This window comes from Anolis carolinensis, chromosome 5, assembly GCF_035594765.1.
Source record: "Anolis carolinensis isolate JA03-04 chromosome 5, rAnoCar3.1.pri, whole genome shotgun sequence".
Lineage (NCBI taxonomy): Eukaryota > Metazoa > Chordata > Lepidosauria > Squamata > Dactyloidae > Anolis > Anolis carolinensis.
Genome location: NC_085845.1, coordinates 178,247,454 through 178,259,533, shown reverse-complemented (window position 1 = coordinate 178,259,533; position 12,080 = coordinate 178,247,454). Strand labels below are relative to the sequence as shown.

The 12,080-nt window shown below is 38.6% G+C and overlaps 1 protein-coding gene across 1 annotated transcript in view; it reads left to right on the top strand.

The window, feature by feature from the left end:
- The window catches only part of ric8b (RIC8 guanine nucleotide exchange factor B), a 35,492-nt gene extending 24,614 nt beyond the window's left edge, over positions 1-10,878 (top strand). The window contains exons 7-10 of the mRNA XM_003220890.4: positions 2,107-2,251; positions 2,869-3,013; positions 3,601-3,720; positions 9,783-10,878. Coding sequence (XP_003220938.2) covers positions 2,107-2,251; positions 2,869-3,013; positions 3,601-3,720; positions 9,783-9,894 — 522 coding nt within the window. The 3' untranslated portion in view covers positions 9,895-10,878. The remainder of the gene's footprint in view (positions 1-2,106; positions 2,252-2,868; positions 3,014-3,600; positions 3,721-9,782) is intronic.
- Positions 10,879-12,080: the final 1,202 nt, after the last annotated feature.

The window sequence follows — 12,080 nt, the reverse complement described above, 5'->3', positions numbered from 1 at the left end:
TGTATCTGTAATATTTGTTAGATATTTACATAATTGTTGCTAACATTGGCACTTATATGAATAACAGTCATATTTTAAGCAGCTGAGCTAACCAGATATTTGGGAATATACAGTCAGCTGTCCACATTAATTGAGATTAGGGGCACAAGACCTCTGCAAAAGTGAAAACTGGCAAATAACAAAATTTTATTTGATAATATCTGGGAATATCTTGTTTCTCCAGCATGAGAAACATGCTGGAGGTTTTTTCTCTAATAATCTCTGGGTTCTCCAGCATGGCTCTCTGGCAGAAGTTAACCATAATAAAAATAATAAACTTTATTCTTATACCCCCGCCCCATCTCCCCGAAGGGACTCGGGGTGGCTTACAGAGGGACAAGCCCGAACAACAACATAACAGCATTTCATGCATAAAATTTAACAGCAGCTTAAACATTCCAACAATAAACAGAACAACATACAAGACAGTTACTTAAAAGCCTGAGCATCAATTATTGCACACGGCAAAAGATGACAAGTGCAGCGCTCAAGGTCCATAGATAAAATCAAAATGAATAAAGGAGAAATAAGGGGACAGGTTCCATAAAATGCTATAACATATGGGATAAGGAACAGTGATAAGGTGCCAGATGATTTTGTAAACATAACCAATAACAGTATGAAGAGAAGTCTGAAGGGCCTATTCATTCAAACGCGCACCAGAACATCCATGTTTTCAATTCCCGGCGAAAGATGGGCAAAGAGGGAGCTAACCTGGGCATGGCCCCATGTAAGCCGCCCCGAGTCCCCGTTTGGGAGATGATGGCGGGGTATAAATAAAGTTTTATTATTATTATTATTAACCTGATCTCCCTAGGGAGAGAGTTCCAGAGCCAAGGGGGCACTGCCGAGAAGGCCTTCTCCCTCGTCCCCACCAGCTGCATCTGAGACAGTGGTGGGAGCGAGAGGAGCGCCTCCCCGGATGATCTTAGGGTCCGTGTAGGTTCGTAGGGAAGGAGGCAATCGTGGAGATAGGCAGGTCCTCAACAGTTTAAGCCGTTATAGGTGATAACCTGCACCTTGAATTGGGCCCGAAAACTTGTTGGTAGCCGGGGAGCTGTTTAAACAAGAGGGTTGACCGCTCTCTATAACTTGCTCCCATTATTAATTTGGCCACTGATCTTTGTACCAACTGTATCCGAACCGTCTTCAAAGGCAGCCCCACGTAGAGTGCATTGCAGTAATCCAACCTGGAGGTAGCTAAGGCATGGCCCACCATGGCCAAGTCAGACTTCACGAGATACAGTCGCAGCTGGCGCACAAGCTTTAACTGTGGGAAGGCCCTCCCGGCCACCGCCGAAACCTGAGCCTCAAGCGTCAGCACTGAATCCAGGAGGACCCCCAAGCTGCGGACCTGCATCTTAAGGGGAAGTGCGACCCCATCAAGCGCAGGTTGCCACCCTACGCCCTGATTGGCCGAGTGACTGACCTGGAGGACCTCTGTCTTGTCAGGATTAAGTTTCAGCTTGTTCACCCTCATTCAGTCCATCACAGTGGCCAGGCACCGATCAAGGATCTGAGGGGCTTCCTTGGAGTTTGGTGGAAAACACTAGTAGAGTTGAGTATCATCTACATAAAGGTGGCACCCAACTCCAAAACTCCAGATGACCTCTCCCAGCGGTTTCATGTAGATGTTAAAAAAAATCTGATAGTCATTTTATATTTTTGTCACATATGCCGAAGAAAATGTTATTTACGCAGATTGTTCTTGTTCTTTTTTGTTTGTTATATTATACTGTAACTTAATAAAACATTAAAGTACAGCATGAGCTGCATTTGAACCAGGTGAAATTTACTTAGTGAGGCCATGCCCACATAACTATAAAACTAACCAAAACACACAGAGATACATTGCAAAAGTTGTTGTTCCTTCTTTTCAATTACAGTCATAAAGCAATGTGATTATACCTTTGGTGTTTGAAAGCTAATTAAAATCCACTGGTGACTAGCTGCTGTTTACTTCCAAACTCTTGAATCAGAAAGACATTTAAAGCAGAACCTTTTTTAGAGATATCAAGGGGGGATATTGTAATGGTTTCCTTTGGGATTAATTGCTTCTTGTTGTAGGTGTTGCCTCCTTTGAGAGATGTGTCCAATCGTCCTGAAGTCGGCACAACATTACGAAACAAATTGGTGCGTCTTATGACTCATGTTGACTTAGGAGTGAAGCAAATTGCTGCAGAATTCCTTTTTGTTCTTTGTAAAGAGAGAGGTACCAGCTTTTTCTTATTGGAAAATGTCATGAATGTAGTTATTGTATGCTTGTAAATAACTGGTTGCAAAGCTAAAATTGCATCCAGGGAAGCTTTTATGAGAGACAGCCTGTGGTACACTAGGAGAGGAGAGCAAGGGCAAGACCCACCTCCGAATAAATCTTGCCAAGAAAACTGCATGATCTGGTTGTCTTATGCTCACCATAAGTCAGAAACATCCTGAAGGCACAAAACAACAAAGTTTTTATAAACCGTGACTACTAATATTATTTTGAGTTCATAAGCCACAAATTACCTATCTGAAACATTATATTGAAAATCTATATTAAGAAACAATGCTTTTATGGCACACTGTGTAACGTACTCCTTGTTATTAATTGCCATCAAGTTGTTAATGCAGATTTTAGCCTCCGTAGACAGTTATCATTTGTCTTTATTTTTAGTTTTAGGAATGACTGAATGAAAGAGAAAATTGGGAGTGTTTGAAGAAAAAGGATTTAATATTCGTTACATTTGAATCACATTTACAGGTGTGAGTCTGTTGCTAGTAATGTTATCCTGTTCTAAAGAAACTGATTTGAATTCCCAAATAAATTATTTCCCTATTTGCTTGCAGTTGACAGCTTACTGAAATACACTGGATATGGCAATGCAGCAGGACTGCTAGCAGCAAGGGGATTGTTAGCCGGAGGAAGAGGAGAAAACTGGTATTCAGACGATGAAGATACAGATACAGAAGAATATAAATCTGCAAAACCAAAGTACAATAACATTTTGTTTCTGTGTTTGTGTATATCCTTTTCTCTTGGTCCAGCAATTAAAGTGTTTTTCACATACTAGGTAACTTTATTTTGATCAAAGTCCATTTCAAACTGGTATAATGATCATTACTGTCCATTTAACAACCCTATTTACAATTATATGAGTTTTCTGGGAAGGAAAAAGAAAAAAAAATGATTAAGTATATTTGATTCAAGAAGTATATTAAAAGACATTCACAGCTTTATGTAGATTATTCTGTTGGGATATCTACAATAATGTAAAGAGAATAGTATATATTTCCCTTTTATTTAATAAAATGTGACATTTTAGAAACATTTTTGAGGTTACATACCTAAAGAGAAGTGTTCCAGATACTTCTTATATTAATAGTTTGACTTTCTTTGATGAGCTGTAACTATAGTCGCTTCAGCTTTAGTCATTCCCTCTGTATATTAGTTGTCAATTCCATTTCAAATTGCAGGGAAAAAACAAGTCAGTTGACTAGTCTGTGGACTAAGAAGGCTACTCAAAGGATTTCTTTAATCTTTTTTCTTACTTTATTTCTTTTCTCCATTCACCTTCCCAGCATTAACCTTATTACAGGTCATTTAGAAGAGCCAATGCCCAACCCAATGGATGAAATGACTGAAGAGCAAAAAGAATATGAAGCAATGAAACTTGTCAATATGTTTGATAAGCTTTCTAGGTAATGTAGCTGCATTTGCCTTCATTTCTGATGGAGTTTTCTTTGGCTGTATAGTATTTCTTTCCTTAAGAGTCCCACTGTATTTGAACTGTTTCAGCTCTTTGTGGTCACTTCAGTACTGTACACACCAAGAATCATTTCCCTAAGAAATTGAAACATTGGCAAATTCAGTCCCATCTTTTAAATATGTGCCAGGCTGCACTGAAGGACATTAAAAATGCAGTCCTCTTGCTTACTCTGCAGTAGACACTGTTTCACTGTGATGTTGTTACTGCTAGTGTGTTATCACTTCTGTGTACATTCCTATCTGCACTAGAAATTGCGCGATCTTCCTTCTGAAGACTCCAAAATGATTCCTTTTTTTAAATCATTTTATATCAAATTAGGGAAATATGATGAAATAATAATACTTAACACTTTGTTTAGGCACTACAACCAAATTATATTGCTTTGTTCTTTGGGAAGTTAAATCACACTGGAAAATTGCATCGTACTAAAGCAGTTTTTGACATAGATTCAAGATGGACAGCTACTAGGCGTTAGGATATACTATTGGACATTGTGGGATTTTTGAGGACTTACCTGCACCTTCTGAAAATACTTAAGTGTCTCTGTTTTGCCAGAAATATCCCCCACAGCCTCTGGGGAGGTTAGGGGACAAAGCCTATATATTTTGCATCTGCTATTGTTGCAGATTATTTTGGTGAATAGTTTTAACCTGAAAGCAGACTAAAAATCAGGAATGGGAAACTTGTGGCCCTGCAGACGTTGTAGGACTATTCCTTCAATTCCTTGCTTTTCACTATGATGGGAGTAGCTGTCAAGAACCACATGTTCCTCAAGTCTGCTATAAACAACAGTAATGAAGGTTACTTCTACAATTAAGGTTACTTCTACAATTACTAATCTTACACTTATTTTTCTTCTTATTTTCCTTTATATTTGTTATGTAGGCTGCCCATCCCAAATACATGATTTGTAAACAAGTAGCATTTCTCTTGCTTTTTGAAGCAAGAGAAACAATTGTTCAGAATGCAGTATGAAAAATGAAGTATAGAAAATGTAATAACTAAATATTTGCTGGTTTTGAAGTGTAAATACTATCATTTATATGCTCACTTAAGCCTTAGAATTTTTCTTTTCACACTATATATGTATTACAGGCAATCCCCAAGATATGAAAAAGATAGGTTCTATATAGTTGAATTTGTTTGTAAGTCAGAACAGGTACATTTTTAAGTGTACAGTATAGCAAAGGGTGAAGTATAGATAGTATATGGATATACTATATGGATAGTATAGCAAAGGGTGAAGATCCCTGTGGTGTTTGTTTTGCTAACTGTGCAAGATGGCTTGTTATGGAAGCAAGGATTAGTGATAAAGCTTCAGTGGAAACACCTTTTCCCATAATAACTCTTTCAGGAGTGACTTCCCTTCCTGGTGGTTGATTTCTTCCCCCCCCCCCCCCCCGCCCTGTTGTCTGACCCCCGTTCTTAGCTATGAGTTATTTTTTAAATCGGATGTTTGTAACTCAGGGACTGCCTGTACTTGAATAAGTCTTCTAAAAGGCAGTAGAATACTTTTAGTGGTGTTCTAGAAGTGCATTACATATTTACTACTTTAAAGTTAGACTTTGAAATAATTAATATTTCAAACACTGACATATCCCAGTTTCCCATACAGTAATGACTACAGTTTGTCTTTGTAAGATATAAAACATAGCTTTAAACCAACACTAATTCACTAATCTTTGTGTTTCTACATCTTGCATGACTGAAAGTTTCAGTGTTAATTAAAATGCTTTATAAATATTTTTCTTGCAGTTATAAACTGGCAGTGCAATTATGATTTAATTGACTAATTTAAAATGCCATGGTGCTTTTTCCAAGCCAACACTGTATTAATACCAGGAATCCCTTTTTCCTGATGAAACAGTCCCCAATTATCATAGGATGAGTTTTGTTGTACATTCACAAGAAGTCAACAAAACAAGTATGCTACACAACCTGCCCTAAGTAGTAGCCTCACTCATTAAAATACAGAATTAATCACAGCCGTGATTGAAGAAAGGAGGGCCGCTATAGGTTTTCTCCTTCTTTTCTAATCATGGAACAAAATGGTGTACATAAAAGGATCGGCACTATTATGTAGCACTCAATTATAAGGAGGTGAATAGGTCCCCAATACACTGTTTTATCAAAGGACCAGGCCGGTGTTTGCAGTATGCTTGTTTCATTACAGACAACTAATCATTAGTTCCATGTGTTAGCGCTGACCTGTTGTGCACAGAGCTGACAAAAAAGAAAAACCCTTGAAAACAAGGGAGTTATTTGGGAGTCGTTATCAAGCTAAATAGCAAGCAGGAAGCAGAAGCAAAAATTGCACAGATTAATTTGAAAGGATTAATGGGAGATTCACTTGAGGACAAGAAGAATGCATTTTTATGAAAGGTTTCATTATGGTATGTTTTCCAATCAGTAGCCTTGTGTATAGTGCTTTTTTAAAAAATACTGAAAAAAGATTCCCTTATTGGAAATTGCCCAGTCATATGAGGATCTGCCAGGGGTAGCCTGAGGATGTAGAAATAATGTGTTTCTACTATGACATTCAGGAAAATACCACAGAGCTCTTCATTGCAAAGCAGGGCTAAAATTATTACTTCTGGTTGTTTACATTGTTGTTGGGTTTCATTTCTGTATGTGTGAAATACATTTCTTAAAACAGTGCTTTTGGGGCTATCTAATGGGTGCCCAGTAATCTTTTTCTTGTGTGTCAGGGATCAGTACCATATTTAGGCCCATTAGTTACCATGTTTTTGTTCTTTCCTGGAAAATCTCCATGTACTGGCAGCAAATAACTTCTGGAGTGACAGCAGTCCTGGGACCTCCACTTTGGGTAGCATTGTCTTAGAAACAGGATTGTGAGAAACATTTTTGCCTGCAGGTTTATCAGTTCTATGTTACACAAGCATTTGGAAATGAGCCAGAGTTTACCTTACTAATTTTCTTGTACTGTTTCCTAAACCCGCTTACATTGCTAAGAAATGAGTCCCCTGTTGGGTGAGAAGGGCGGGATATAAATGTTGTAATAAATAAATAAATTCTGCAATTATTGGGACCATGTCAATATGTTGCAGCAGGAAAGCTGCAGTTGTTTCTGCTTCTGTGCCAATATTTCCTTGCATTTTGATCCTTTATTTATCTACTGAGTGCGTTCTGTTGAGATCAACAGGACTTATTATTGGGAAAGGACTGAATTGAGCATAGTGTAAGCAGTTTGTTTCGTCTAGAGTAGAACTCTTCCTTATATGGTAGAACTATCTTTCTACTTATGTACTCAAAATCTGTTATAAAGATGTGGAGAACTCTGCTCCATTCTGCTCATTGAAATTATTGCATTAGTGGAATAAGTTAATAAAATATATTGCAGTTCTGTATAAAGTTCCCATCATGTTTTTAACAACTTTAACATAATGCATACTGATGGATCTCCCTATCTGTGTAGAAACTAGAATGGATCTTTCATTTAAAAAAGAAAAATAGACACACTTCTAAAGAGTTGTATTATGGTAAGGAGTACATGAGTACCTGGCACTGCTTTCTGCCCCCCTCCCCTTTTCCCAAATTGTCCGTGGAGAATATGGTGAAGGCTTTTTGGAGAGGGGATCAAAATACTACCATCCTTTACAGCTTTTTCCATAATCCACATATAATAAGTGAAGTGATAATCAGATGTGAGGCAATGAAAGGCTTAAATAAATCTTTGCTAATACTGTTTGATTGGCTTAATCAATAATTAATCATCTTTATATGGGGCTGTATCTTGTGGAGTAGATATAATTGGATTAACGGTGAGGGGCCTTTGGAGCTTTGAAGAGATTAAACTGGCTGTCAATCCTGTAATTAAACAGCAGCAAACAAAAGCAACAGTTTAAAAAAGAAGAAGAAGGGGTGGGCGAGAAGAAAAAGCTAGCTGAATGTAAATGAACCTACAAGTACTTAAGCACCACTAGAGGCTGACTGCATAGTACAGATCTCTTTCCTGACTGACTTCTTTTGCTCAGTGAAATGAATATGTATGCCATTGTGGCTTTCAAACGGGAAGGGTGCCTCTTCCTCAAAATGACAGGTGGAACTTCCAACAGCTGTGTTACTAGCATTTAAGAAATAGCAGGGGAAGGGCCTTTATTTACTCATTTTGATTTAAGCAGTGGACCTGCTCTTTGTTTTTGGCCCATTAGTAGTTGACTTCTATCTGGGTCTTTTTTCCAGTTAGGTTTTAATTGGATTAGTAAATATGGTCTTGCCTCAAAGAAGTCTTTATCAGTATTGTACCACTGCTTCCCACTGTCTGCCAACTTATTTTATGCATCGCACCATTCACCCTTTCATATTCAGAATCTCCGCTCTCTCAAAAATGACAACCATTTTGTTTTCTCCTCCACCCCATTAATGTTGGCTTTGTGTGGCTTCCATGATGACAAAGGTATATTGGTTTTGATCCTATCTTTTCCTTAGAACTGGGATTCAAGGCAACTCACATCTCAGTTTCAAAACTAGTACAAGTGTTCATATTATTAAAACAGAATCCAACAAGTTCAAATATGTTGAATGCTTGTTGAATGCTTTTTCAGTAGAGTGACATTTTGTTATAAAATTAAAACAAGTTTTTCTATTAAAACCTGAGCTAGCATGGTGCAGTAATTTGCATTGTGGACTAGGACACTGGGAGACTAAGAGTTTGAATTCCATTTTCTGTTGTAGAAACTCATTGGGTGACCTTGAGCAAACATACTTTCTCAGCTTCAGAGGAAGGCAATAGCAAACCTCCCTTGAATAAATCTTGCCAAGAAAACTCTATGGGAGTTCCAGAGTTGAGGGGCATCCACTGAGAGAGAAGGCCCCTCTCATTCCCACCAACCAAGCTCATGATGGAGGTGAGACCGAGATAAGGGCCTCTCCTGAGGATCTCAGGGCCCAGGAAGGGAGATGCAATCCGCCAAATAGCCTGTACCTGAGACATAAGGCTTTATAGGTCATAACCAGCACTTTGAATTGTGCCCTGAAACAAACTGGCAGCAGTTAGTAAAGTTTTTGTAACAAGAAACTTATGCAGCTGGCCCTAGTCAGCAGTCTTCCCACAGTATTTTGGATCAAATCAAGTTTCTGGACACACTGTTACTGAACACATATTTAATTGTACAAAATGCATAAGGTTGTGGGTGGACTACAACTGACATGCCAGGTTAACCCCGGAAAACTCAATGAGTATTTAAAGTTTGGCAAGTTTGCTCTAGATCAGTGGTTCTCAACCTGTGGGTCCCCAGGTATTTTGGTCTACAACCCCCAGAAATCCCAGCCAGTTTACCAGCTGTTATGATTTCTGGGAGTTGAAGGCCAAAACATCTGAGGACCCATAGGTAGAGAACCACTGCACTAGATGCATCATCCGTGGGGTTCAATGTGCTCTCTGGCTGTAAGGTCAACAACTCCCATTATGGTGAGTCAGTCCCCTCAAACCCTTCTAAGTAGGTTGAGTTAGTCATGGGGGTTCTGTGTGTCAAGTTTGGTCCAGATCCATCGTTGGTGGAGGTCATAATTTATCTGGTTGTGGGTGAACTACAGCTCCCAGAAAGGAAGGTCAGTTCCCCCCAAACCCCCCTAGTAATCAGATTTTGGCATACCAGGTATGTAAGCCAAGTTTGGCCCAGATCTTGGCACACAAGATCTGGGTCGAATGGGATGTAAGTGAGGTATGTGTCACCATGGCCAGAAATTAAAACTGACTTGAATGTAAATGAATCCACCAGTATTTACATATCATGAGAGGCTGACTGTGTAGGAGGGATCTTTTTTCTGACTACTTTTACTTTGAAGTGAATATGGAACCTAAATATGTTCTTGCTATGAAGAGTATCATCACATGCATTATCAATGTCTCATCCTCTAGTCTTGGGAACATCCCTCTCTGTTTTTTTTCCCTTTTGTTGCCAATGTAAGTTTTTGGTACCCTCTTTTTAATACTATCTATTACATGTATCTTTTGTTTCTTTTATTTCACAGAGACAAAGTGATAACGCCTATGGGAGTGCGGCCAGATGGTACAATGACTCCTTTAGAAGAGGTCGCCTGCCAGTATCAAAGGAATGAGCCAGAGAGTTCTGACTCTGACTAGTGTATCACCTATTTCATTCACCTGACTCACCTTCGCTTACAGCCACAGCATCTTTTATGATATAAATATTAGACCTTTCACATTAACCAAGTGGTACAACAGTTTTATCAATACAAATGTGTAATTATATTTTTAAAATCCATGGTGGAATTCACATTTGTAAGAATTCAGTTTATATGGTAACTAAAGGCTATATAAGCTTCCACTAGTGATATTTAATTGGATAAAAAGGCAATGTTTAATTTCTAAAAATATTAAAACGTAAATATTCACCCATGACACCTCTCTTTTAAAAAAAAAACTTTCATTTCATCACTTTACTCAAGTGAAGAAACTGGAATGTCTAATTCGGTTTAGAAACTATGAAGTATCTTAACATTTAAAAATTAAAAAAATAGCACAGGAAAACTCACTTTGGCTGAAGAAGAAGCTTCCCAATGCATGCATTTATTTAATCAGCATCAGTTACTTTCCATTCCTCATACTTACCGTATATTGTCTCTCAGGGACTGCTGGATCTTGGTCATACCAACAGCCTTTACTGCTAAATATTAAGTAGATTTTCAGTGTTTCTATACTAAAGATCCAGGTCAACTTGAATGCCTATTTTGTCAGGATATTTTCATTTGTCCTCAGATCTAGGACTAAAAACAGGCTTCCTCCCTATGCCTGCAAGATAGCTGTCTGTGTGGCTTGGTCTAGAGAACAATTCCATAACACACATGCCTCCCCCTCTCCCCAATTTTGGAGAGTCCCTTCATCAGTGACTGCCCATCAGTGTGCATGAGTAACTTTAAAAGGTAGAGACTTAGTGAGAAGGGTTTGGCAACGGCCTCATGCTGCTGCCTAGCTGCCTCTTTAAATGATATGTATGAAAGCAGGCTCTAATGTGTGAAGAAACTGGGGAAAATCTGTCTGTATAATAATTGTTATGAAGTGAAGAATGTGTTGCGTTGTATCAATAAAACTTTGTATACGATTAAACGTGTAGCACTTTGGATTTTTTAAAAAACTGCATTCAACCTTCCAGAATCATTGCAGCTAAGAGTCAAGCACTGGAAAGGGTTATGGTTGCAGTTTGCACCAACTCAGTGATGGTTGCACAAGGGAACATCTTAGTACAAGGATAGACTAAACCCAGGAGTCAATTTTCTGCTCTCTGATCTTGCTGCAAACGGCAAACCCCCACCCTCCAAATAACAGTTCTAGAATTGGCTAGATGGCCATCTATCAGAAATTGTTTGATCATGTGTTCCTGCATGGCAAGGGGGGTTGGATTGGACGGTCCTGATGGTCTCTTCCAACTATATGATTGTGGTCTTGTAAAAGCTGGACAGAGGGGAGAGACTTCTGTATTATGTTTTCAAGCAAAACCACCACTGATGATACAACCTAAATGTTACACTATATATGCCTTTGTTGGGGTTGTGAATTCAGTCTTGCACTGTAAGAATAATGCACGCATCTGCCAAGATCAGATTAGCTTAAAGAAGACTGCTGCAGTCGTAAAAATGCATGGTCGATCACATTTGATGCTTTATGTCGAAGTTGATTAGAACCATTCAGATGAGCCTACAATATCATTAGCAGCTGTGAGGGCTTAAGAGATATGCACTTTTGAAATTCAAGATTTGCAGAATTGTGGTTTTTTAATCGTGGTCTATGCTTGTACAGATACTACTGTGGTATAGTCCATTTCTCCTAGCCAAAGGCCAACATGTTCCCAGAGGCTGTTGTCTGAGGACTGTTTTGTGTGCAAACTGAAATCAGCCTTGTTAGGAGCCTTCCATTAAGTGTGATACTAAACCACAGCTTCCATTAAATCAACCCAGCATTTATCATTCAGCTATAGAGTTTTAAGTATTAAATATTTTCTCAAAATGAATAAAATAGAAATTCAGAAATTGCTTGCTAGAGTGCATACTATTTCTGTGGTATATTCTTCCCTTTCCCTTGGCCAACTAATTTGCCTTTCCATTTATCCTTACTAGCTCTTTATCACTTTCTGATAGTCTTGCTTCAGTAGCGGAGATGAGTGGTTGAAAGGAAAGGCATTGGGAATCCTGTGATTTTAGGATTATCTGAGCTTTTCCTGGACTTTTTGTTTATTTAAAATGGCCTCTGTTGAAATTGCTCTTTTTTAGCTATCTTCTTGTAAGGAGAGTTAGAGCCACCACTCTACAAAC